Source organism: Falco biarmicus, chromosome 7 (assembly GCF_023638135.1).
Source record: "Falco biarmicus isolate bFalBia1 chromosome 7, bFalBia1.pri, whole genome shotgun sequence".
NCBI classification, from domain to species: Eukaryota; Metazoa; Chordata; class Aves; order Falconiformes; family Falconidae; genus Falco; species Falco biarmicus.
In genome coordinates, this window is record NC_079294.1 from 37,816,025 (window position 1) to 37,838,528 (window position 22,504).

Here is a 22,504-nt window from a genome sequence, read left to right on the forward strand (position 1 = left end):
GGAATAGCCTAGGAATCACCTAGAAAGCTAAAATTCCAACTGCTGAATAAAGTCTTTTCCTCACAATTTTTCTACAGTCTTGCTGGAAAAAAATGAAACTTTTCCCATCTTCAGCTGATATCCTGAATTAAAAACCAACAGGTATACCTTTAATTAGACCCTCCTCAACAACAATTTTTGTGGATACACGAAATACATTTTACTCAACTATTCTCTTATGGTAACAAGACCTGAAACACTGGTGCTTGAGAAGAAATAAACTGTACACCCACACCTCTACTGCCTTATGCCCAAGTTAATTTACTAACTCAGACATCTAATACAATAAATATTGTAAATACAATTAACGCAGCCCATGTAAGCATATTCTATCCTGATTGCAGAAAACTGAATTTAACTATCAGAAAGCAATCAGACAAGCATTATTTCAGGACATGCTGAAACATTAGAATTTAAAACAAGTCTGAGAATATTTTCTTATAGTAATAGTCATATATTCAATTAGAAAAACAGAAATAGCAAGTTCTTGGGATGAAGATGGGAACTTAACTCAGCTGGCTTTTTACTTTACATGTAACTGTTTTTTAACTAAACCCCACGTTTCCACTCAAAACCAGTGTTCCTGTCAAAAATGGATCAGATTATTATTACTCTTCCTGCATATAACCTATTTTATGTCCACAACAATGAAGTAATCTAGAAAAATCACACCTATGAAAGATTAGAAGTGAGACCAATTAAAGCAGTGAACAAAAGTTTAAAAAAATCAACACATTCCAAGAAAATGAAAACCATTAATTTTTCCCTTTGTGCTATCCGCTGCCCTCATTACACAAATCTAGATATAGGAATGCCTACCCGATATTAAAGATATAGTGGATAGAGATCTTTTTGTGTTAACGACTTCTGCCAATTTAAGAATTATCAAGCATAGGACTGTGAGTTACAAATATACTGGATATTTAATATGGCTAAATTCACACACTGCTCTTTAGTCTTACTAGATTTTCCCTTTGCCTTCTTTTTTTTTTAAACCAACCTAGAAATTTCATTATGTAAAAGTAAGAAACAGCAAAGCAACAAGAAAACCCCCAACTCCTCTTCCAGCAAGAGTGATCAGACATTTCAAAAACAGATTTCTCCATTCCTTCTGTTTCACAAGAACTGGAAGGCATTATCTTCTCACCATGCATTTTCCCCTAATAAGAGAGTTCCAAAGCACTCATTCGTGATTTTGTGCTTTGCCATTTCAGAGCACTTGGTAGTGTCTACAACTCCAACACAACAACAATCAGCAAAGAAAAAGCCTTCTTCAAAGTTAATCTCCCTTGCACCATAGAGACCTCAACATCTCCCAGAAAGTTTTAATAACTTTCATCCTTTATTTTACTGACTAGGGAGTCCCAGGAGCTTGCTATATTTAAGGTGTTTCTAAAATGATGTTTTAACCAGAATGTCCAAAACCTTATCTTACTGAAATGTCAAAGCTCCATCAATCAAATATGAACTTGGATTAAGACTGTTTTCACTTAATAAAAAAACTGCAGAAAGAAACACAAGTAATATGTGAAGACGTGAAAAATCATCCCTTTGATGAGTCATACTAATATGCACAACTCTGCATGTAGAATGGACACAAAAAAAGTTAGAAGTTATCAATTATCTCATGCAAGTTTGCTTGCCTGGAATTCATGCCATTACATAAAACTTGCATCAGCTACAGCTGTAGAAATTCTAGCTGCATATTTCAAGTAGTAAAACAGAACTTTAACTTTATTTTGAATATGAACGCTGTCCCTTTTTAAGGCTGTACTTAATTAGATGAAGCTTTAAGCAATTACATTTTAAAGAAAACAGACTATGAAAGTACAACCACAAAACTGTTTTAATTAAAGCCACCTAAAGATACATTCTTGACTCAAGTAATCAGTATTTCTTTAAACTGTTGAGATTTCAGAACAAATCCCAAATAAATCTGATGTTGATTATTATATGTAAACCGCAGAAAAACAGTAATAAGATTAAGCAGTTTCACATCCCTATATTAAAAAGAAACATTTAAAGCCCATCCAATATAGTTATTCACCAGCATGCTTTTCTCCAATAACTATTCACCTTCAGAATTAAACTGTTATTTTCAAAATAGATCTGTTGAAGAATTTCTTGCAATATATTTACAGGTCTTATTTTAAATAAAAGCACCAAGACATACAGCAGATTTATTATAAATTACTCTGTTTTTCATCAGGACATTTCTTTCCTTTAACATCTTTCCCTGAGAAATGACTGTGTTCAATTTCCATGTTTCTGAACACATTTCTTCACACCTTCCTCGCATCCAAGCTGTACAAACTTCAAGTTCAGGCCAAAATTTAAAGCTCAGTAATGCCTTTTGACTGTATTAGCAAAATTCACAAAGGTAGCACAACGAACAGAGTTCAGTTTGCAAAAAATACAGAAATGAGTTTTCTGCCAAAATGCAGACTTGTGAAACCAATAGCATGTTTCCTACTACACTTCCAAATTTGAAGCCAACTGTCTCCATATGGCCTGCAAAAGAATTCACAAAGTTGGGAGCAACTTTGAGACACTAAAAACATATAGCTATGGGCTACTAACAAACATTAAAACCACAAAATTCACTATTCATAAACTTAAGCATTTATAAGGTTACTTAAACCAAATAAGCTAGTATTATTCTTGGATAACATTTGAGATTTTGATCAAATCTGCAAATTTAATGTTGCTTAAATGTACTCTATATTTATATATAAGCTCATATGCTAGTTGCATTAACTTGCCATTTTGCAATCACTGAAGGAAGATTTGATCCACTTTCATCAGGCTCTGCACAAGAAAACCTGGGTACAGAAAGCATAACCAGGAGGAACAGTCTAGTCTGACAATAGTTGTACCAAGACCTAGTGATGGGGTATAAAACTACTTCTCTTGCTAGGGCACAGAAATCAGTTTAATGGGGGGGGGGGGGGGGGGGGGGGGGGGGGGGGGAGTATTTAACACCTCTTATAGAAATTTGGAATTACAGCATTAAAAGAAATCCTTAAACAAGATTTCCTTACATTTTTATAAGGCCTACATGTATGCAATGGCTTAAAGAACTGACAAAAACCACAGACACTTCTTGTCAGGACTTTCAGGACTGCTGCCTTTGCCCTCTTCAGTAAACGAGCTTCATACATGACAGCAGGTATTCAACAGGATTCAGCCTATTTCAAAACCCTACACCTACTTGATACTTATTTGCTGAAGGGATACTTATGACACTTTTCTTGCTCTTTTGTTACTGAAAGATAAAAAGATACAGCATCAATTGCAGATCTGAAATTTGAAGACTCTTACTTTCGCAGTGGCAGGCTTTTTTTGTAGGGCAGAGAAATAAGCCAACATCTTTGCTACAGGAAGGAAACAGCAACTATCATCACATATTTAAATACATTCAACTAACAAAGATAGAGCCACAGATTAGTAAAGGTATTGTAGTGATTAACTCAAAGACTTCCAGAGCTCTAGGAGAACAATACCTAATGAAAACAATAGCAACTAAAAGTTCACGTTCGCTTGTGTAAATCCAAGCAACCCACAGACTCGCATGGGTGATCTACAGGCTGTGAGGAGCAAGACAGGAAGAGCACTAAAAACTGACGTAATAAATGTTAAAGTTTCCAGAATCTGCTTGAGACAGAAGAGTGACACAATCATTTAGACATTATAATCCTACATCAGATTTTAGACTATACTTTGTGATACTGTACTTCGTTGTATTAGAAGTCAGTCAATCCACAGTACTAAACTACTGCCAGCTCTCCAGACGTTATCTTTATAGAAGCTGTTTGTTGTTTGTCACAACACTGGAAGGTCTTCTTTTTGATTCAGATGGTTCTGTTAAAAGCAAGCAGGAGCTGAGATTTGGCTAATTAATTTAAAAGATGGGCAGCAAACTTGTGGCTACAGAAGGGAAAATGGGCGTAGCTGAAAAGGGACGAGTTAAAAGCGTTTAAGAGGTTGCATTACAAATAAAACTATTTAAAAGGAAAACCATCCAAGTGCAATATTTAACATCATTAGCTAAAGCAACTCAGCCTGAAGTTAGAAAAATCTATAAAACATGCCTCTTGCGATGTTTACTAGTGGAAAATGTAATTTGGCGCTTGCTACAGAATGAGTTCAACATCCCTGCATGTATTATCTGTTGGCTTGGTTCCTAAATTGCTACATCTGGAGAAACAGCAAGAGATCTTGTTGTTGCTCCTTGACACAAATAATTCTACCAAAGGACTGTCAAGACACTAGTTACCATGTAAGAGTCTTTAGAAAGCAGAGATAATTCTAGGCATGCTGACGAGTTCATGCTGAGCACATTTCTCCATTAGGCAACACACATTACAAATTGAGAGATTTTTATTTTTTCTGGAACAAGGCTTTGAAATTTTGTTTTGCTCCACTGTTTAAAAGACTGTGGACCATATGCTATCTTTCACAATATACACAACTATTATTAGAAGGTGGACACTGGAGACTCTCTTGAAAGACTCTCCTCTAATCAGTTGATGCTGGTTTTCCTAAACCCCTTACAAGGTTCATGACAACTCAATATATAAAAGTAAGTACTTGCACCTTGCAAATTAGTATTCTGTGATTTGCTATCTATCAACCATGAACAGAAGACTGATCTTCAAATCAAGAAGCTCTGAAGAAGGCCCAGAGTTTTTCTGGCACTTGCTGGCTTCATTAAGGATACTCTGTTTTATCTTTTAGAATATTTGCAGTCTGTGAATCTTAGGTTGACAAACCTCATCCAGTACTGCCTGCCTAACTTCAATGCGATTTATCTAAAGCACCTTGAAAAAAAAATTTACAATCAGCAAGCACATCAATTTCGTGTTGATTATTAAATAAAAAAGTAAAAGAAATTGCTAATCTATTCTCAAAACTAACAAATGTCCCTGCTATAACTACATATTTTAGTAGTTGTTTAGGCCTATTAATATAAGCATTCCTTAAACAAAGGATTCTTGCCAAAGTCCTTTTAGAAAACTGCAGCAGACACCGCATTTGCAAATGCATGGAACACTAGTTATACACAGGAAAAGTCAGAAGTTCAGGGGACAGCAAGACTCCAGATCAAAACAATAGCTACACTGGTACAGTCATCTTTCCTGAAGTCCATTTGTCCATAAACTCTGTCAGCTCTACTTTGATAAAATATAAACATAATGTCCAGATTTCTACTATTCTTCACATCTCCAACCCAGAGTCTTCCAAACCAAATGATTCAGAGAGTTAAGTGGGGATCCCCAGTACAGGGTCAGGTGTGGGTCCGTAGCCACCAGGGAGGAATCACTGTGGCACGACAACCGTATCTCACTCTACAGGATCACAAAACCAACTTAGTGCTAATGTTCAGAGGTCTAAATCTTTCATATTTGTCAAGGTAACAGCATGTCATACATGAAATGCATGACAAGCCTGAAACAACAGTCCTAAAATATTAACTGCCCATTTTATTAGCTGATGAGATATAAATATGTTTAAGAGTACTGTTAAATATGTTATTTTCCAAATCATTACAGAAGACATGTTGCTGAAGAACAACACAACTGTAGTGCTGTAAAATTTGCAGTATACTCAGGTGAACTGGCAATAAATTAAAAATGAAATTAAATGAATCCAAGATGACTCAGCTACAGAGATAATTTCATTACATAAGAATCTCAGCTTTCTAGTCAGGAAAAAAAGTCATATTCACCAAAAGGAAAAGTTAAAAAAAAAATACAACCAAACTAAAAACCACAACCAAACCAAAAAACTCGTACACAAACCCAAACCAAAAAAATACACACCACACACACAAAACCCCTTAAGACCCCAAATCCTACAAAATAGGACATTACACCACAGACTCAAGAAGAACCAGACGACAGATAAGACAGACAAAACATCGAATATTTTAGTTTTATTAGGTGGGGGATGTGAGGAGAAGTCCTATTCAAGATTTTTGCATATTGGCATTAGCAATACTGTAATTCACTTTGAAAGAAAGTTCACTTTGACAGCACAAGACAAAGCTGAAAAGCAGAGTTAAGCATAAGGTTGTGGGTTAATTTTCCTGAAAGACAATCCTCAAAATCCACATGCAACAGAAGTGTTCCACAGAATTTGTATCACAGAACTGAGTGTGCTCAAATTTTTCAACTACTTTGACCAAGGCTAAGGAAAGGGAGGTGCTGATGTTTCTACAGTCTTGTGTTCGACCTTGTCAACAGCTAAAGCAAAGTCATCCAAAATCCACTGAATTCCAGAAAAGCCCGACCTACCTACTGCACTGAAAATAATCTCATCAAAAAAGTACAGTATACTAAGACAGACATTTGTGTTTTTTCACTTAAAACTTTTCAACAAAACACCACACACGCCAACAAAAAAGCAAAACTACAAAAACAACCAACAGTATTTTTACTAAAGATAACGTGCTTTTTGTCAATTAATAAAGGTGATTTGCAGCACTGAACATCACTTTTTCATTTTGAAAACAAGTAACAGCTTTTATGAAATCTACAGACACACACTCCTATGTAATGTTGCAATTGGAATCAGCGCTACTCCTTCCTTTTATTTTCAATAGAGGGAAAGAAGAAGGAACTGCCACAGCTTTCTCTCATTGAGCAGAAAGTATTAACAAAATACTGATTGTTTAGTGTATTGCTTTCAGGGAATACCAACCATTCAGTCTTAGATGTAATGTCATCTGGCTTGGCAAAAGTATAAAAACTGGAAAGTGAATACATCCTTTGGGATTCAACAGGCAATCTGCAGTTTTCCTTCCAGAGTGGAAATTGCACATAATAGAAAATAACTCTTTCCAGTGCATTTATTTAGTTTTTAAATGATAGATTTAAAAACTAAAAGCTGCTCTGTTTTACTTTCAGAACTCCACTTTGGCTGAATCAAACCCCATAAATAAAAATCAAATTATATAAGGTAAAATTAAAAATTTTAGACATTTCACATACAGAAGAAACCCATATAAGGCAATAATCCCTGATCTTCAAGTAAAAATCCCACATATGCACACTCTAACCCATTATAAGGATACACTCTTTGGTTTTACAAAAAGAAACCCCACAATGTTTAATTTTACAGCAAACGAAAAAAAAGCAATGTAATCCTACCTTCTTTCTTATCATTCTGTCCTTTGTCCATTTTCTAGAGTTATGTCCAGTCTTTTCTGGTAGCCAAGATTTCTCTTTTGATGTTTTTATAATATTCTGCAGAACCATCCTTAAAATATTCTTCATGTGGACAGTTGTAAATAGCAGTAAATATAAAAATATTGTGTAGAGCTAAAACCTAAGAACAGTTCCTGTGCAACAACTACAGTGAAAAACTACTTAAATGGAGTATTTTTGGTCTACTGGCATATGAATTCAAGCAGTAATGACGAGCAGTGATAAGATGTTCTAAAGAAACAAGACAGGCCACAGTTGTGACAGGAACAAGATAGGCTGGATCAAGTTTCACCTAATTAGGCAAGGTTGCAGTAGGGGAGTTCTGCTACCCTCTCGTGCAATAGTAATCTTTGCTGTTATAATAATGACAAACAGTAAGTATCCATCTTAAATTTACATATAAGGCTCTGACTGTCTCAAAAGAGACAGAAGCGATTTTCCTGTTGAAGGGGACAATGATATGAGCAGGAGTTACAAACGCAAATAATCCTAACAACTATCATAAGACATCTCCGTGACACATTTTCTTAAATCAGAAAAATATTTTTAAAAGACCAACCATCTTAAAAAGAAAAACAACAACAAATCCACCATGTATTTATGCCTAAAAATACTATAGTTCAAGCACCACTCCATTCTTGGCAAAGTCTGTCTTCTTGCTGGACGTAATTCAAGCAGCAGAGAATATAAAATGGCAAACTATGTTTCTGATTGCCTCTTCATGTCAAGGGACAACCAATGTTTATCATCATTCCTGTCAACACTATACAGGATCCAGAGTGGGGAACAGACAGAGAGATGGCACCAACAGTGCATTTAGTTCTTACTCTACAACTGCAGGAGCAAAGCATGTTCTCCAGCCCGATCTGTTCTCGTAATAGAGAAAATGGAGAGAAAGAGTGAGCAAGTGACCCAAGAGGGCAGGAGGGGGGCAAAGAAAAAGAAAACCAAAAAATCCAACCCATACTATGAAAGATCAACAGAACCTGAACAACCTAGAGCTATGAGCTACCTCTTCTGTGTAGCATATTAACTGCATTACACACTAACTGCAGGAAGGGAAAAGTCAGGGGTCCTCCGCTTCATTTGTAACAATTCTGTGGCTCACATTACCCTTCCCTAAAAGCAGCACCAGAGAAAAAAAAAACTAGTAAGATACTGTATTTAGCCTGCTTCAACATTCAGAAATAGCACTGTCCTCCCTTAATGCATTTTGTCGGTAAAAACCCCATTCTGATTGCATGCAGCATTCCTTTCTCCTCAGCAAACCTATTACGTTGAGAGTTTTATTGAGAACATAATTGGTAGAATCGTTTCAGACTTATAAAATGCGGCAACTTAAAAAATTTAACCTGTTAGCAGCTGAGAACATTTTAAATAAATGAGAAACTGGAGGATACTTCTTAAAAGGGAAGGTTGTTTTGCTTTTGGAAGGATGGAAAAATCTAATCTGGTTGTTCTCCAAAACCGGATTGTATCTTTATCTGCCAGAAAAACAAACTGTATGACAGGAATAAATATTTGAGAGGAAAAGCTGGGCCCATATTAATACATATTGTGCCACTTGTCCAGCTATGGCTACTGACTTGGTTCTTCTAAACAAATCCCCAAAACTTATAAAAGCCTTACTTGCAATAGAAACACCTGATACACATATGAAGACCAGAAATAAATGGGAGGCTTCAAAACTAAAGCCTGTCATCCCTATTGGATAAGTGGGTTCTTTCAAAAGGAGTATATGAACCAAAATAAACACGTGTGTCACTGAACTTCCCTTTTATCCTGTCATCCTCCCTCCCGAAATAAAACACCTGTGTGTAGTTTGTTATATCAGATAAATAATGAAAACAAGCACAGTGTAGCCTTTTACTTTCTCTAATGTAGTCCATAGACGTATTGTCTCCACATGAAGTATCTGATCCAGCACAGTTATTTGGCTGACTGATTTATAACCATTACTGTTAGGCAGGTAAATATAAATCTATGATGTATGTAGAAATAAGGATACCACAACCTCTGATTGCTTAATATACTATGAGCCTCAAAATCCTAAATTAAAGAAACAAGGGGATCTTCCTCCCAAAACATGTAAAGAGGTCCTCTAAATGAAGGAGGTGAGGTACATGCAGTATTTCATAGACATAAGTTACGATCCTGTATTAAATGTGAAAACCATGTAAGATCCAAGAGGACTTGCCCTGTGTGATAAAGCTCATATTTAGCAAACCTATATATCCGCAGATGATGTAAAGCACTCAGTGGGAAAGTAAATGCAGTCTATGATCCTATTAAAGCATTTTAACATGAAGACTCTCATGATCTCTGAAAGCCACATGGAATGATGTAGGAAAAAATAGAAAGTAAAACTGAAAGTATAATTCTGTAAAATGTACACAACTTCACATGAAATATCTACACACAATGAAAAATTACTTAACATAAAGCTATAGATTAAAATTGGTGGACGTGAGCAACTAAGAATACACAGAGAAGTAATGGACAAGTATAAAGAAAAGCAAGAATTCGGAAGGAATAAAATATGACACTGCATGCTGGGTATCACTAACTTTAAACTAAGGCTTATTTGTTCTAATAACTTCTGTTCCACTCTGCCACCCTGTTTTACCCTTTCACTATTTCCACTTCTTTCCTCCTGATACATAAGCTATACTGTAAATGCTTGATATGCAAATGTAATCATTTATTTTGAACATGCCTAACTACAAAGGTGCACGATTGCACAGAGGCCCTCTAAGCTAAGCTTTTCCACATTTGTGGAAAATTAAACAGACACCTTAAGATTACTTCCAGATTAAAACTAACTTATACTTTGCATATAAGATAAAGATTTTTCTAAAACAGCTCATTTGCTTTCCATACATTCTCTTTCAGTTTCTCCAGTAGGATCAATCATCCATAGATTATATAGGGAAAAGTAAAAAAAAAAAACCACAAAACAACCACACACCAAAACCCAAACAATCCAATACAATTCCATCAAATTTTTCAAAGGTCCTTGTAAATTAATAATACTTAATGAGGCAGGTTTACTTATCACTTCCACTTAGGTAAACTGACAACTAAGTTTATGTATTTCATAAAGTTGTTTCACTGGGGTAAAGAAGTGATGTTCAATTACACTGTAACAACTGTATACTCAACAACCTAAGCAGAGTACAATTGGTGGTGAGTGTGTTTCCTTTTTCCAATCAAAGGGTAAAGAAAAAAGTGAAAAATAATTCTATTTAAACATGTCAAATATATACATTCAAATATATATATCTCCAAAACAGAAATTGTGCTTAGCATGCTTTTTTCTGGGGGTGGGGGTACGGGGCGGGTGTGTGTGAAAGGGATTTTACCAACTGCTCTCCAAATAATGTTAGAAACACAGTAGCATCCCTAAGTCCCCAGCATATCAGACTGACTACAGACACAAATATATAAAAACATGCATAGCTACATGACAACACTCACATTTTTGTGTTCTTTCACATATTTGAAGATACTTCTCACAAGAAAAGGAGAATTTTCCACAAGAAAATTTTCACAAGAAAAGGAGAATCACTGATTGACTTTGGTCCCCACTTCAGGTGGAAGAAAGGAAGACAAAAGGTTTATAAAGAAATCCAGACACAATCAGAACACTCTCACCTCTGAGCACTGGAAGGAAAGAGGTTGTTGAGACCTCACTGCTTGAAAATTTCTGTATCATTTGTGAGATAAAAAAAGTTGACCAAAAGCTTTTTTCTGCTTCTGAAAAGATACAGGCAAGTACATGCACACTGCACACCAAGCTTACTTGTAATTTTGTGCCAAGGCTTCTCAGTTCTGTAGAACTCAGAGTGAGCTGAGCAGTAGTAGTTCATAGCTTCAGATGGCCGGGGGAAGGGAACAGCAGTAAATGGGGGTAATCCAGTAATGCATTGAAGACTCAAATCACAAAGATTTGTTAGGCTGAATGTTACAAAATACCCAGAAACACAAAAATATGTATTAGAAATGTTGTATAGCAAATCCTCTATTTAGTCTATCTTTTATGTCCCTTAAAGTGATTTTCACACTATAATTTTGTACTGTAAATACAAAAAATCCACTATAAAAAGGATAACAAAGTAGTCTAAAGGTTGGTAAACATGAAAGTGAATCAAATTAAAAAGTTCTTTATGTTTAGCTAAAAATGAGCGAAAGCACAGTAGTTGATACAGCAATCAAATTATTCCAATCTAAGTATTTGAGTTGGACTCCAAAATCACACCGAGGTAAACACAGCAGTTTATAATTCAGAGTGTAAATTGATTTAAACCACCTTCGCCACTTCACCTCCTATCAGTGCTACAAAAACAACTACTACTGCTCTCCACCATCCAAAAAAAAAAAAAAGTAAAAATAAAGTGCTGCTGTCAGTAATTTGGTGGGGCATTGCAAGCAACAGACTTGAAACTGATTTGTTTCAAAGTAAAGCTTGGATTTTTATAGCATATTCCCATATCCAACATGCTCTTGCTGAAGTGGTGATAAATGACAATAAAATAATAAATACACTATGCTAGTAGTACACCAAGCAGCTCTTCAGAAAACGGATGGAAAAGATTTCCAAGTGACATCGGCTAGAATAGACACCAATCCACGTGATACGGTTTTAAAATAATGGCATTGATCCTGACATGATTTAGAAGTGTAGAAGAGGTCAACCGTTACACATCTTTTTTCCACTATCATAAGTACATGATTCAGACTTGCAGCTAAAATTTTCTGAAATTTAGATAACTTGGGACAATAAAGCAGTATGTAAAGAAATTAAGCACCAGGCATGCCAAGATACTCAGAGCTGAATGCAGAGATTAAGCTGCATACAGAGATGAGTTTCATGGTTTATAAGACACTGTTTCAAGAATTCAGTAATCTCCCAAAGTGTACATACAGTCCAACTGTTTGGAGCCTGAATAATAATTAACCAATTTGTTAGCCTGCAGAATCATCCAAAACTTCAATTTCAAGAATTTGCTGGTTTTAAGTACACAGCAGGAAGACCTAAAAACTTCTCTGTTGATGTATCCAAATAGCAACTTGTAACACTAAGGAACCCTGTTTGACTAAGTATGTATTTGACTAAGCTAAGTTTCAAACATACCCATGTACTATAAATTTTATCTTACAGGATTTGTAAGAAATGGCTGTCCATTCACAGATGCTAGTACTTTCTCAGATGCCCAAATAAGTTGGCTAAGCTGTCAGTGGGGGTAACTTACAGTTTCAGGCAAGTAATGACTAGCTGAACTGTTTAAACTTACTAGATACTAGTTACCTATGCTGCCCGCATCATTACATGGTATATGCTCCAGCTATCACATTCTTCTATGAAACACTAACAATCTATCAAACAGTTTACAGACATGAATTATACCATAACAATGTACGAATAGCCTCTCCTTATTCGGTATCTTTTCAAAGGAATTGATTGAGATATTAATAACATTTATTAAAGACATACTATGACAATGTTTTGAATGTAAATAATTCGAAAACCCCTTTTTTTGGCTAGATGGGATAGGTTGAGATCAGGTTTTGACCAACACACTGGTTAAGATTTTACAAGATAGTCAGATATGCTTTCTGAATCCTGTTTTTTTCTAAAGTAGTAAGGATAGGGGGAGGAGGAAGTAGAAAAAAAGAGGTTGAACTATGTTGAAAATACCACCTTCAGAAGAGGAGTAAGGATGCCAACAGGTGCAGCACTGTCTTGATTCATAAATTAAACAAATTGCATTAGGAAACAGGATTAGAAAAGGATTTTCTCATGGAGACATACATTCAAAATATGTCTCCTCAACTTAAACTGCACCTGTTATTCTAAACTAAGACTTAGCTTCTTTGAGACATTAAAAAAAATACGTATCTGCAGGTAAGCCTGTACTTAAGGGCTATGGCAAACTTTGCTAGTCTCAAATTGCCCTATTTATTTCCCTTTAAACATCAGAAAGCAATGCAGGCAATACTTCTCTCCACGTATTAATAACGCAGCCCTGTCCACTGCTTTTTAAATCTAATACTATAAACTCTTGACAATTCTCAGCTATTCACCTTAGCAGCTCTGGACAGATACATTCTGGTTTTTAGGAGAGTGAGGTTTGCTGGTCTTGAAGTGTCAAAAATCGGCTCCCAGGAGAGCAGAACACAGAATTAATTCAGATGTTAATCCATGCACTGTGCTTTTTTGCATGATGTCAACACCCAGGATTTGGGATTGGAGAAATTGTCCTAGATGAGCCTGTCTGAGACCTTGGGCACTGTTTTTTTGTTTTGATTTCAGAGAGCAGGCAAGTTACTCTTCTTTGCCACTTGGGACATGGATTACATCGCAAAATCATCTAGATATATCTCACCATATTTATTCACCACCATGGAGCTGTTTCAGGTTGAAAAATCCAAACAACCTAAACTGTAGGAAGGATGTAATCAATTTTACCAATCTACACATTTCTGCCTTTTCTTGTGCTGGTTCCAGTGCTTATCTGACCCTGCAATGAGTTGGTTTCAGTGTGCTCAGCTGGCAGAAAAGTATCCTGGGGTTAAAAAAAAAACCAAACAACTTCCTGCTGAGTTTGCATGCTGGAACAGCTCAGCACAGAATCAGATAAATACCAGAGCCGATAGAAAAGAGGGGGCAAGCAGGGAGGCAGGACTACGGCAGCCCCTGCAGTGACATCAAAACTGAAGCCTCAGTTTCCCCTGTTCTCAATTTATAAACAGTACTTTAGTCATGTGCAAGCTGAAATCCTTTCGTCAACTTAAAGTAGACATAAGGATACACAGGTTAAATACAGTGTCTGCAACATATGCAAGTTTAGATTAGATTGCTTCCCGATTAAGTTGGAATTCCTTAAATAAAATGGTATTATAGCTAGTCTCCTCACACATAATTAGAACTCTGCTGCTATGCAAAGCAATGAATTTGAAACCACCACCAAAAAAAATATCCTAATTTTACTTCCACTACTGAAGAACTATACTAAATTACACTATGAATCTTAGAGGATAAGCAAATAATGGGCAGAAATCAGAAGGAATGTAATACTGCAAAGTGGGGGGAAAAAAAGATGGCAGACTAGCAACTGCTATCTAAGTTTTACTGGTTTTCCTTTTTTTTTTGGTCCCAACTTTATATTTGTTTCTCAAGATTTCCCAAAAGACCACATATTCTACTCAGAAACCAATATTCCTTACTTTCTCCTGTTTCATGGAAAATGTAAAGTGTTACTGGATACGCAATAAAGATGTGAAGTCTGGTGAAACCATAACTTATCTCTGGAGTAACACTGTTACTGCACTGCAGAGATCTTGGTTTCATTTCACTGTTCTACTCACCTGCTAAGTAGCCAGAGAACAAAATTCAAAATACTGTTGCCTGGGGCACAGCTCCACAATAAACTAAACTGAAGAAACAAAAATACTGAAAGGGAGGGATTCCACTTCCCTATCACCTTCTCTGTTACCAATCTCAGCCAAGTGGTCTGCTCCCTCCTGCATGAACACGGACATGACAATGTAAGCTGATTTAATGCACTAACCTGGCAGGAAAAAAACAACAAAAAAGAAAGGAAAAAAGAAAAAAAAAAAGGCAAAACAAAGGCATACCATGTACAGGTATCTCTTCAGCATTCTTTGGATACAACTATTTTTCACATTTTTAGTGACCTGGTTCAGTCTACTGAGGCAAGCAGTGCAGTCCATTCAAAGCAAATGGTGGGAATGAGCAGCAAGGAAGAGGAAACAGCCTCTTCCACTGGCCACAGGAAATTGTTAACCCAGCTCATCCCTATTGTGAAACCTCAGCCCTGAAAGGAATTCAGTTGCTCCAACATCCTACTGCACCACAATGATAAACCTGCACTCTGTGACACAAGCAAGATTATATGTACTTGCTTCTAACCAAGATTTAAGAAAAAGCATAGACTGACCTCAAATCTAGGTGAAGTGACTGAAAATTGATGTTCAAAACAATTCTTTTCCTCCACTAAGCATTTCATATTCTTGCTTGTCCTTTGAGTTAATATAGAATTTATGCTTTGTCCTCCTGGTAGCATTGTTGCTTTTGACACAGAAATCTGATTCCAAAAGATGGTGTCTCTTATTGCAACACATAATTCTATTATTGTCTGTCATAAAAAAAACTGCTTTCAGAACCTCAAAACACTGAGTACATTCCACAGATAAACTGCCTAATACATTAGAGATTATTACATGCTTCCAAGTTTAACTGATTTTAATGACAGATTTCAAAACTACCAGAAAAATGCACCAACCCGAGATGTTAAAACTAATACTTCATAATATTTATTTACTTTAAAATCTTATCATTTAAGAATCTGCAAGACACAGGATTCAAGAGCAATGGAAAAAGCTGTTTGTAAGTGAAGAACGATTTAGATGATATCTGAAATTACCTAACAACATAGTTTTCCAATTTAAGAGGGAAAAAAAAAAATCTCAAAAATAATCTCATTTTGCTGGGGTCTGACACGAGCCCAAGACTGAATCTCCTATATCTCAGGCCAGCATATTCAGTTAGAGTTGAAGTATTCTGAGCTATCCTGTGCTAGTAATTAATGTACGGTAATACTAAGCTTTTAATTTAGACAAACTCATAAGACTTGTAAATTCCACCAGTGACTCATGATGGAAAGCAAGCAAGACACACCACCACCACCACCCTACACCCCCCCAGTTAGGTAGTAACTCGTTTGCTTCTTCAAACCTCCATTCTCAACAATTATTTTTTATTTTCGAAGATGGCACTGGCTTATAAGGAGAAAAAATTAGACCTAAAACCCCCTGTACATTTGAAAAGGTAACAACTGTGAGCTGTGACTTTAATAATGGTAAATTCTTCAAAAAAGGCACTATCTTTATCCCATGTATGAACAACTCTTAGCATAGTGGGGGTAGTTTCACAGCTGAATGCAATCTTAATATAAATAAAAGAATAAATTAGAATGTTTTTAAATAATATATTTCACATCAAACCTGGATTTGTTAGATTAACATAACTCAATCTGGTGGAATGGAATTTTGTTGTTAAATAAATACCTATTCTCTCTAAACTCTACAACAGGTCAAAATCTCATTTATGTTAATATGTTAAAAGAAATTTATGAGAAAATTTTGAGAGAAAGGATACTATATATGTTTCATGAGAATACACACATATCTATTAAAGATATATAAATACTCTATTATCAGAGTAGCCTATGAATAGTACTTTTCACTGACATGGTGAAGCTGATGAACTTTATTTTTAACACTGACCACGCTATATTTGGTCATCCTAAAAAACCAGTGACGTGATCCAAAAACCCATGAAATAGCCTTTAAGCTTTGTTGCAATAAATAACTCCATTAATAATGGCTGATAAACTTGCAAATTATTCTCTACAGTCAGTTCATACTTACTCAGCAAACAAGGATGGTATCAGTATTGCTGGTAACTTTACCACTCTGAATTAATTGCAATATAATTTATCTCAACATCACTGAAAATTCCTAATATTATTTAAACATATTGAAGTGACATATCTTCCTTTAGACTTTTACAACATAGAATTGTGTTAGTAGTGACCCTGCTAAGGGAACAGTGCACACATTTGAAAGTATTTTTGCTTTAAGTTCGGAGTAAGCAATGCCCACTTTGGACTTTTGAGGAAAGGTTTTAGACTGAATACATCACAAATGTGTACCCATTTGGGAAAAAAACCACCAACCAACCAACCACCACCAAAAAACAAAAACCCTTATTCTTAATTCACCTGGAAGATAGCTTAATTCAAAAATAACTACTGCAAATGCCCATCTTTGGTTTGTGTTTTATCAGTCATGTAATCTGTCCTCATAGGTCAGGAACGTATATAGCAATTAAGATATTAATGCACACTGTAATACTTGAGATCCATTTGTATATTGTCTAGTCTAACATAAAATATGCATGTCATGATCCTCTTTGAAGACCTGCAGTCACACAAAATTAACTAAAAAAAAAAAATTATTACTGAACAGTCTCCAAACTTTTCACTCTCACCTCTATTAAAACAACAAACACAACCACATGACCCTACACAAAAACAGACAGGCCCAAAAGGTCTTTGACTCTAAGCCTCATACAAAGTCCCACAAGGTTCCTCGTAGATGAGTTCAAAAACGTGAATGCTGGCTGCAATCTCACTGATATTAATTTCTCCCAATTAAGTTAAAGGGAAAACCAGAAAAGCTCTGCAGCAATAGGTGTTAGGGGAATATGCAATACTAGCTATTCCGCCTAAGGAACTGTGATGGACTGAATCTCTTACACAGCATCCACCATCACCTCTCTTACCACTTTACTGATGGTGTACAGACTCTATGTAGTTCTCTGCCTTTGACACGATATGTTACCGTGCACATGCTGTAAAAGAAGGATACCCAAAATTTTGGTAAGAAATAGGAAGCATTATATGCTTCTCAACTGTAGCAGTTCCTTCTTCTACTGCATCTCTTCTTAATTAGGAAAAACAGTGTTTCTCATACTTGACTTTTTCTTGTCTGTACCCTAGTGTCCAAGAAATATGGCTAATACTTGTCAGCAGAAACAATTTTGGAACTACCATCCAAGAAGAAAAAACATCAATTGCATTTTAAAGGAAAAATTTCCAACACTCTTACAAAGATAAAATCCAAAGTCATCGCCCCCCCCCAAAAAAAGATAATTAGGCTCCTACAAACAAGGTACATTATGTGTACTGGCTGAAAGAGGAGCTATATCCATAATATTTTTGCAAACAAACAAAATACAACCATGGCTGTTTTAATGCAAAACATTTCCTGTTTGGAAGGCTATCACAGAGTTCTGGGTTTGCACATTTTATTCTAAGAATGCAACAAATATTAATTCTTTTTTCAGTAAAAAAAGCATCACTATATTCAAGGCATACTTATAGCAACTCTTTTAGCAGGTTCCTTAGTAGAGGTGATATTCAGTGTTGCATCATAAGCTCCTCATACACATAGCCCTTATGTCCTGAAGGCAGTGAAAGGGTTTATGATAGATGTGCCTTGTCAGCAAAGCAAAAAACAACAAGTGCGTAAAGTGCAGTCCTCATCATTATTACTTCTTGAAGCCCAACTGTGTTCAGGACCAAGAATATAGTTATTTTTATATTCTTCAAAAGCAAAGTAGAATAAGAACTATGAACTTATATGGAAAGGATGCTAAAGAATAAAGAGGGAGGTATCCTGGTTACAAAAGAAATCATAATTGATAAAAACCTCTTAGAAGTAATCCTGTTTCCTGGGAAGGTGAGGGGGTGGGAATCACTACTAACAAAACACAAGAAAAGAGGAAAACAGTAATTCTATTTTCTACACTTCAGATATGTCTTCATTCTCAAAAATGGTTGTACAGCATGTAAAAAAATTACCAATCAAAAAATGGCCTCAATCAATTACTTCAAATCTGATAAATGCAAGTCTTAAGAACCTAGAAAGTTTGATAACTTCTCATTTTAATTTGTGGACACAAAACTGGAGGGATACCCACTTGTTACAACAGTTCAAGTCTACCAGTATTAAAGTCACTCCTCTTGCTATTATACACTTCTGCTAATTAAAAAACCACCAAACAAAACCAAAACAGAATCAGGGAAGAAAAAAGCTTCTATGATGATTAATTCAAGGAATTCCATCACTAACAAATTAGATCCCTAGCTTTTCCCTTTTCAGAACACAAAATCTCAAGGAAAAAACCCAAAACATTTGGTCAAGTTCTACAGCCATATGTTCACATTACTTTGATATTATATGTTTGTTATTCCAATAAATGGAGTCGTTTTATTCGTCCTTACAGTCCAAAAATAAAATAGCTGGGATGAGAAACCAGAAGACTAAAGGCACTGTCACAGCGTCCATTTAAATATACATATTCTCAACTACATTATGATAGACTGTCCATAACAGCATCTAAAAGCTCTTTGGAAAAGTAAAATATTTATTATTTTAGGATCTATACTAAGTAAGCTGTAATCTGCAACATTACTACCACTGCAGCAAGGTAATTTGTTTTCATTAAAATTCAGCTGTCAGTATTAAAAATGCTTTGAAGTGTGTTTCAAAAACATAATAAAAAGCCTGAATCTTACACCACCTTCCAATAAGCAGAAACAACTGCTACATTTAAACAACCACAATGGTAACAGAAGACACTCGCAGAAACAACCAAATAGGTAAAAAAACCCTTCTTACAGGAAGCCCATCACTGCTCTGCGAAAGTTATCCCATTAGCCTGAAACCTACACATGTGTTAGTAATGGGAAGCAAATACATTTCCTCTGGCTCAGCCTGTGATTGGCATGTTATGCTTTCAGTAAGAATTTTATGAATGTAAAGCATAACCCAAGTTGCGATGGAACCTGGAAAATCTGACAGTCACCTTTTTGTTTGTACAAGCTGACATCGGTATGTTTATGTAACAAGTCTGAAACTCAGTGAACTTTGTTGCTGGTTTCTAGGGTGCCTAGCAAACTGAAATTCTCATAAAGTATCAACAGAGTATTCTGGTACCCAGCAGCTGGAAGAGTACATCAGGTTAAAAAGCTTGTTGTAACAGCTGGTTTTTAAACACTAGATGTACAATTTCAGACTGAAGAGTACAGGTAGTTTGAGCTATTTATTTCCTCCTCTCAGTCACGAAACAAAGTTAAAGCAATAAAATTTTGTAAAAGACGTCTTGATATTCTCACCGAGCAGCACTCTGCTGCAGTGCTTCGGTTGCAAACACTGCAGAGGAACTGTAAATAAAAACCTCATTTCTACTGGAATTGGAGAAAACATGGGAGACAGTCCATACAAGGGACTATCTCACAAACCCACACTGAGATCAAACAGCGTTTGAAAGAAATCAACAAAAAGAACGTAATTGCTCGTTACTCGGTCTCTGAGGATCCTGTCATAAAACGAACAGTCATCGAGAACTCCCGACCGCCGCACCAGCCCGCCGCGAAAGGGGGCGGGAAGAAGAGGGGCAGGAAACCGAGGGAGATTCTGTCACAGAAGACAATCAAGGTTGTTTGCGGGAAAATGAAAGGCTTTATCCTCGATAAATATGCGACGGTTTCACAGAAGAGCTGGCACAAACCGAGGAGGGAGCCCGCCTTTCCCTCGGAGGTGGCGAGGCTGAAATGAAGCCGCCGCCTGCACTCGCCTGACAAGCGGCCGAAGGGCCGGAGCCGCCTGCCCCGGGACCGGTGAACCCTCCGCACGCCCGGGCGGCCGAGAATCGGCGTTTGGAAGGGAAAACCCAAAACAAACAAACATCCCCCCCCGCCACACACCCACTCACGCAAACACAGGGAACCCACCCACGCGTCGCACCGGGCCCGGGCAGCCAGCAGCCGGTCCGCCCGCCGGCCGATACCCCGCCGCCGAAACCTGCGCCTCCCGCTGCCCCCCGCCGAAACTGCCGCGGGCGCAAGACGGCGCCGGGGGGCGGGGAAGGAGCCCTGTCAGGCAGAGGGCGAGAGCGAAGCCCGGGGGACGCGGCCCTCGACCTGTCACGGCCGGTGCAACGTCGAGAGCGGCTCGGCCGGCGGGGGGGGGGGGAAGCAGCCCCTCGCGGAGGGGAGGGGCGGGAGCAGGTCGCGTCTCCCCACAAGACGAAGCCGGCGGGGGCCCGCGGCCCCACCCCCAGCGGGGAGACTGACGGCGCCTCCGCAGCACCGTCGCCCTCTGCCCCGGCTGGCCGGGGCACAGGCAGGGATGACGGCGGCGCCGCGCAGTCCATCCGCCGCCGCCGGCCCCGCAGGAAAAGGCAAGGCGTCCCACCGCCCGGCAGAGCGGCGCCGGGCCGGGAAGGCGACGGCGCGAACTCAGCCCCTTCCCACTCACCGGCATCATCTCCGCAGCCGTGCCCCTGCCAGCCCCACCGAGGCTGCCGCCGTGCCGTGCCGGGCCTCTCCTGCCACCGCCGCCGCCTCTGACCGCGGAGGACGCCGCGCTCGCCCTGGCGGCTGTGACAGGTGCCTCCCGTGCGCCTCGCTCCCCACAGTGGGCGGAAGGAAGAGGCGAAGTCGGCGGCGGCCGGGCTCCCAACCCCCCTCCTCCTTCTCAGCGCGGCGGCGGCGGCGGCCTGCCTGCCTGCCTGCTTCCCTCAGCGCTTCCTGCTGCCGCTCCGCCCGCGCCGCGCCGCCCAGCCAGGGGTTAACCGCCGCCGCGCCCTCATTGGCCGAGGCGGGAAGAGCCGGGGGCGGAGTGGCGGGACGCGCGCGCACGGCCAAGGGGGGGGCGGGGGCGGGAGCTGCGTAGGACGCGCGCGTCGGTGTCGCACGTGACCGCGGTGCGCCGCGCGGTGCTGGGGCGCGCGGGTCCTCCCGTCGGCGCCGCGCTGGCGGTGCGTACCCCTCGCGCACCCGCCGTGACGCCCCCACCGCTCCCCCAGCTCCGTGTTTCGCGTGGGCCTCGCCTCGCCGGTTCTTCCCGCGGCCCCGCTCCCAGCCCGGTCTCTTCCCGCCGGTGCTGTGCTGCCCTGCCCCCGGGCCGGGCCCCCGGCGGGCGCCGCCTCCTCTGGGCCCCGGGGCTGGAGGAAGGGGCAGCGGCCCTGGGCGCTCTCTGCCCCCGGAATGCGGGGAATGCGGGGCGGCTCCGCCCGGCCCGGCCTCGCCGCTAAGGGGGTGAGCGGCTGGGGCGCGGAGGAGCGGGGCGCCGGCGTGCGGGGCCTGGCGGCGGTAACGCGGGGGCGGTGGTGTCTCCCGTGGGAGGGGGCGCGCCGGGGAGGCCGCTTCCACAGCTAGTCGAGGGCTACGGAAACACACCTTGGTGCCTCGCTGTTCCTGGTGGCTAAATAACGTCGTGTCTGGCGTCGCCTGTGTTTTACCGTCCCTTCGCCCCCGCGTTACTGTGAGACCGGTGCGATGCCCTGAACTGCCCTTCAGAGCCGGCGCGAAGGTGGTGGTGTCCAGCACCCTGGTGCTGGGCTCCCCTGAGACGTGCTCTCCTGCTGGAAAGCTCATTCTGTAGAGCTACAACACCAAGATGAAAGTTAACAGCTTGGAAGGAGTCAAGCTCGACTGTAAGTCAAAACATCGCCATATGTTAGTACTGCAGCACACGCAATGTAGACAAATTTCATATTGCCGAGACTTAAATCCTCATCTACAAAATAGTTGGAGCATTGGGTAGGTCCATGTGTTTCTGTAAATGGCTGGTTTCCAGTCTTTTGTTACTTCGTTTGTAGA

General features: G+C 39.3%; 1 protein-coding gene across 5 annotated transcripts in view; it reads right to left on the minus strand.

Moving 5' to 3' along the window:
• Positions 1-21,390, minus strand: part of PPP1R13B (protein phosphatase 1 regulatory subunit 13B) — a 68,942-nt gene extending 47,552 nt beyond the window's left edge. For 2 of the 5 annotated variants that reach the window (XM_056346685.1, XM_056346684.1), the window contains exon 1: positions 7,191-7,397. In XM_056346685.1, the coding sequence (XP_056202660.1) occupies positions 7,191-7,316 (126 nt within the window). In that variant the 5' untranslated portion in view covers positions 7,317-7,397. Of the gene's footprint in view, positions 1-7,190; positions 7,402-21,158 lie in introns of those variants that run through there. The other 3 variants (XM_056346683.1, XM_056346682.1, XM_056346681.1) reach the window with 3 other exon arrangements.
• Positions 21,391-22,504: the final 1,114 nt, after the last annotated feature.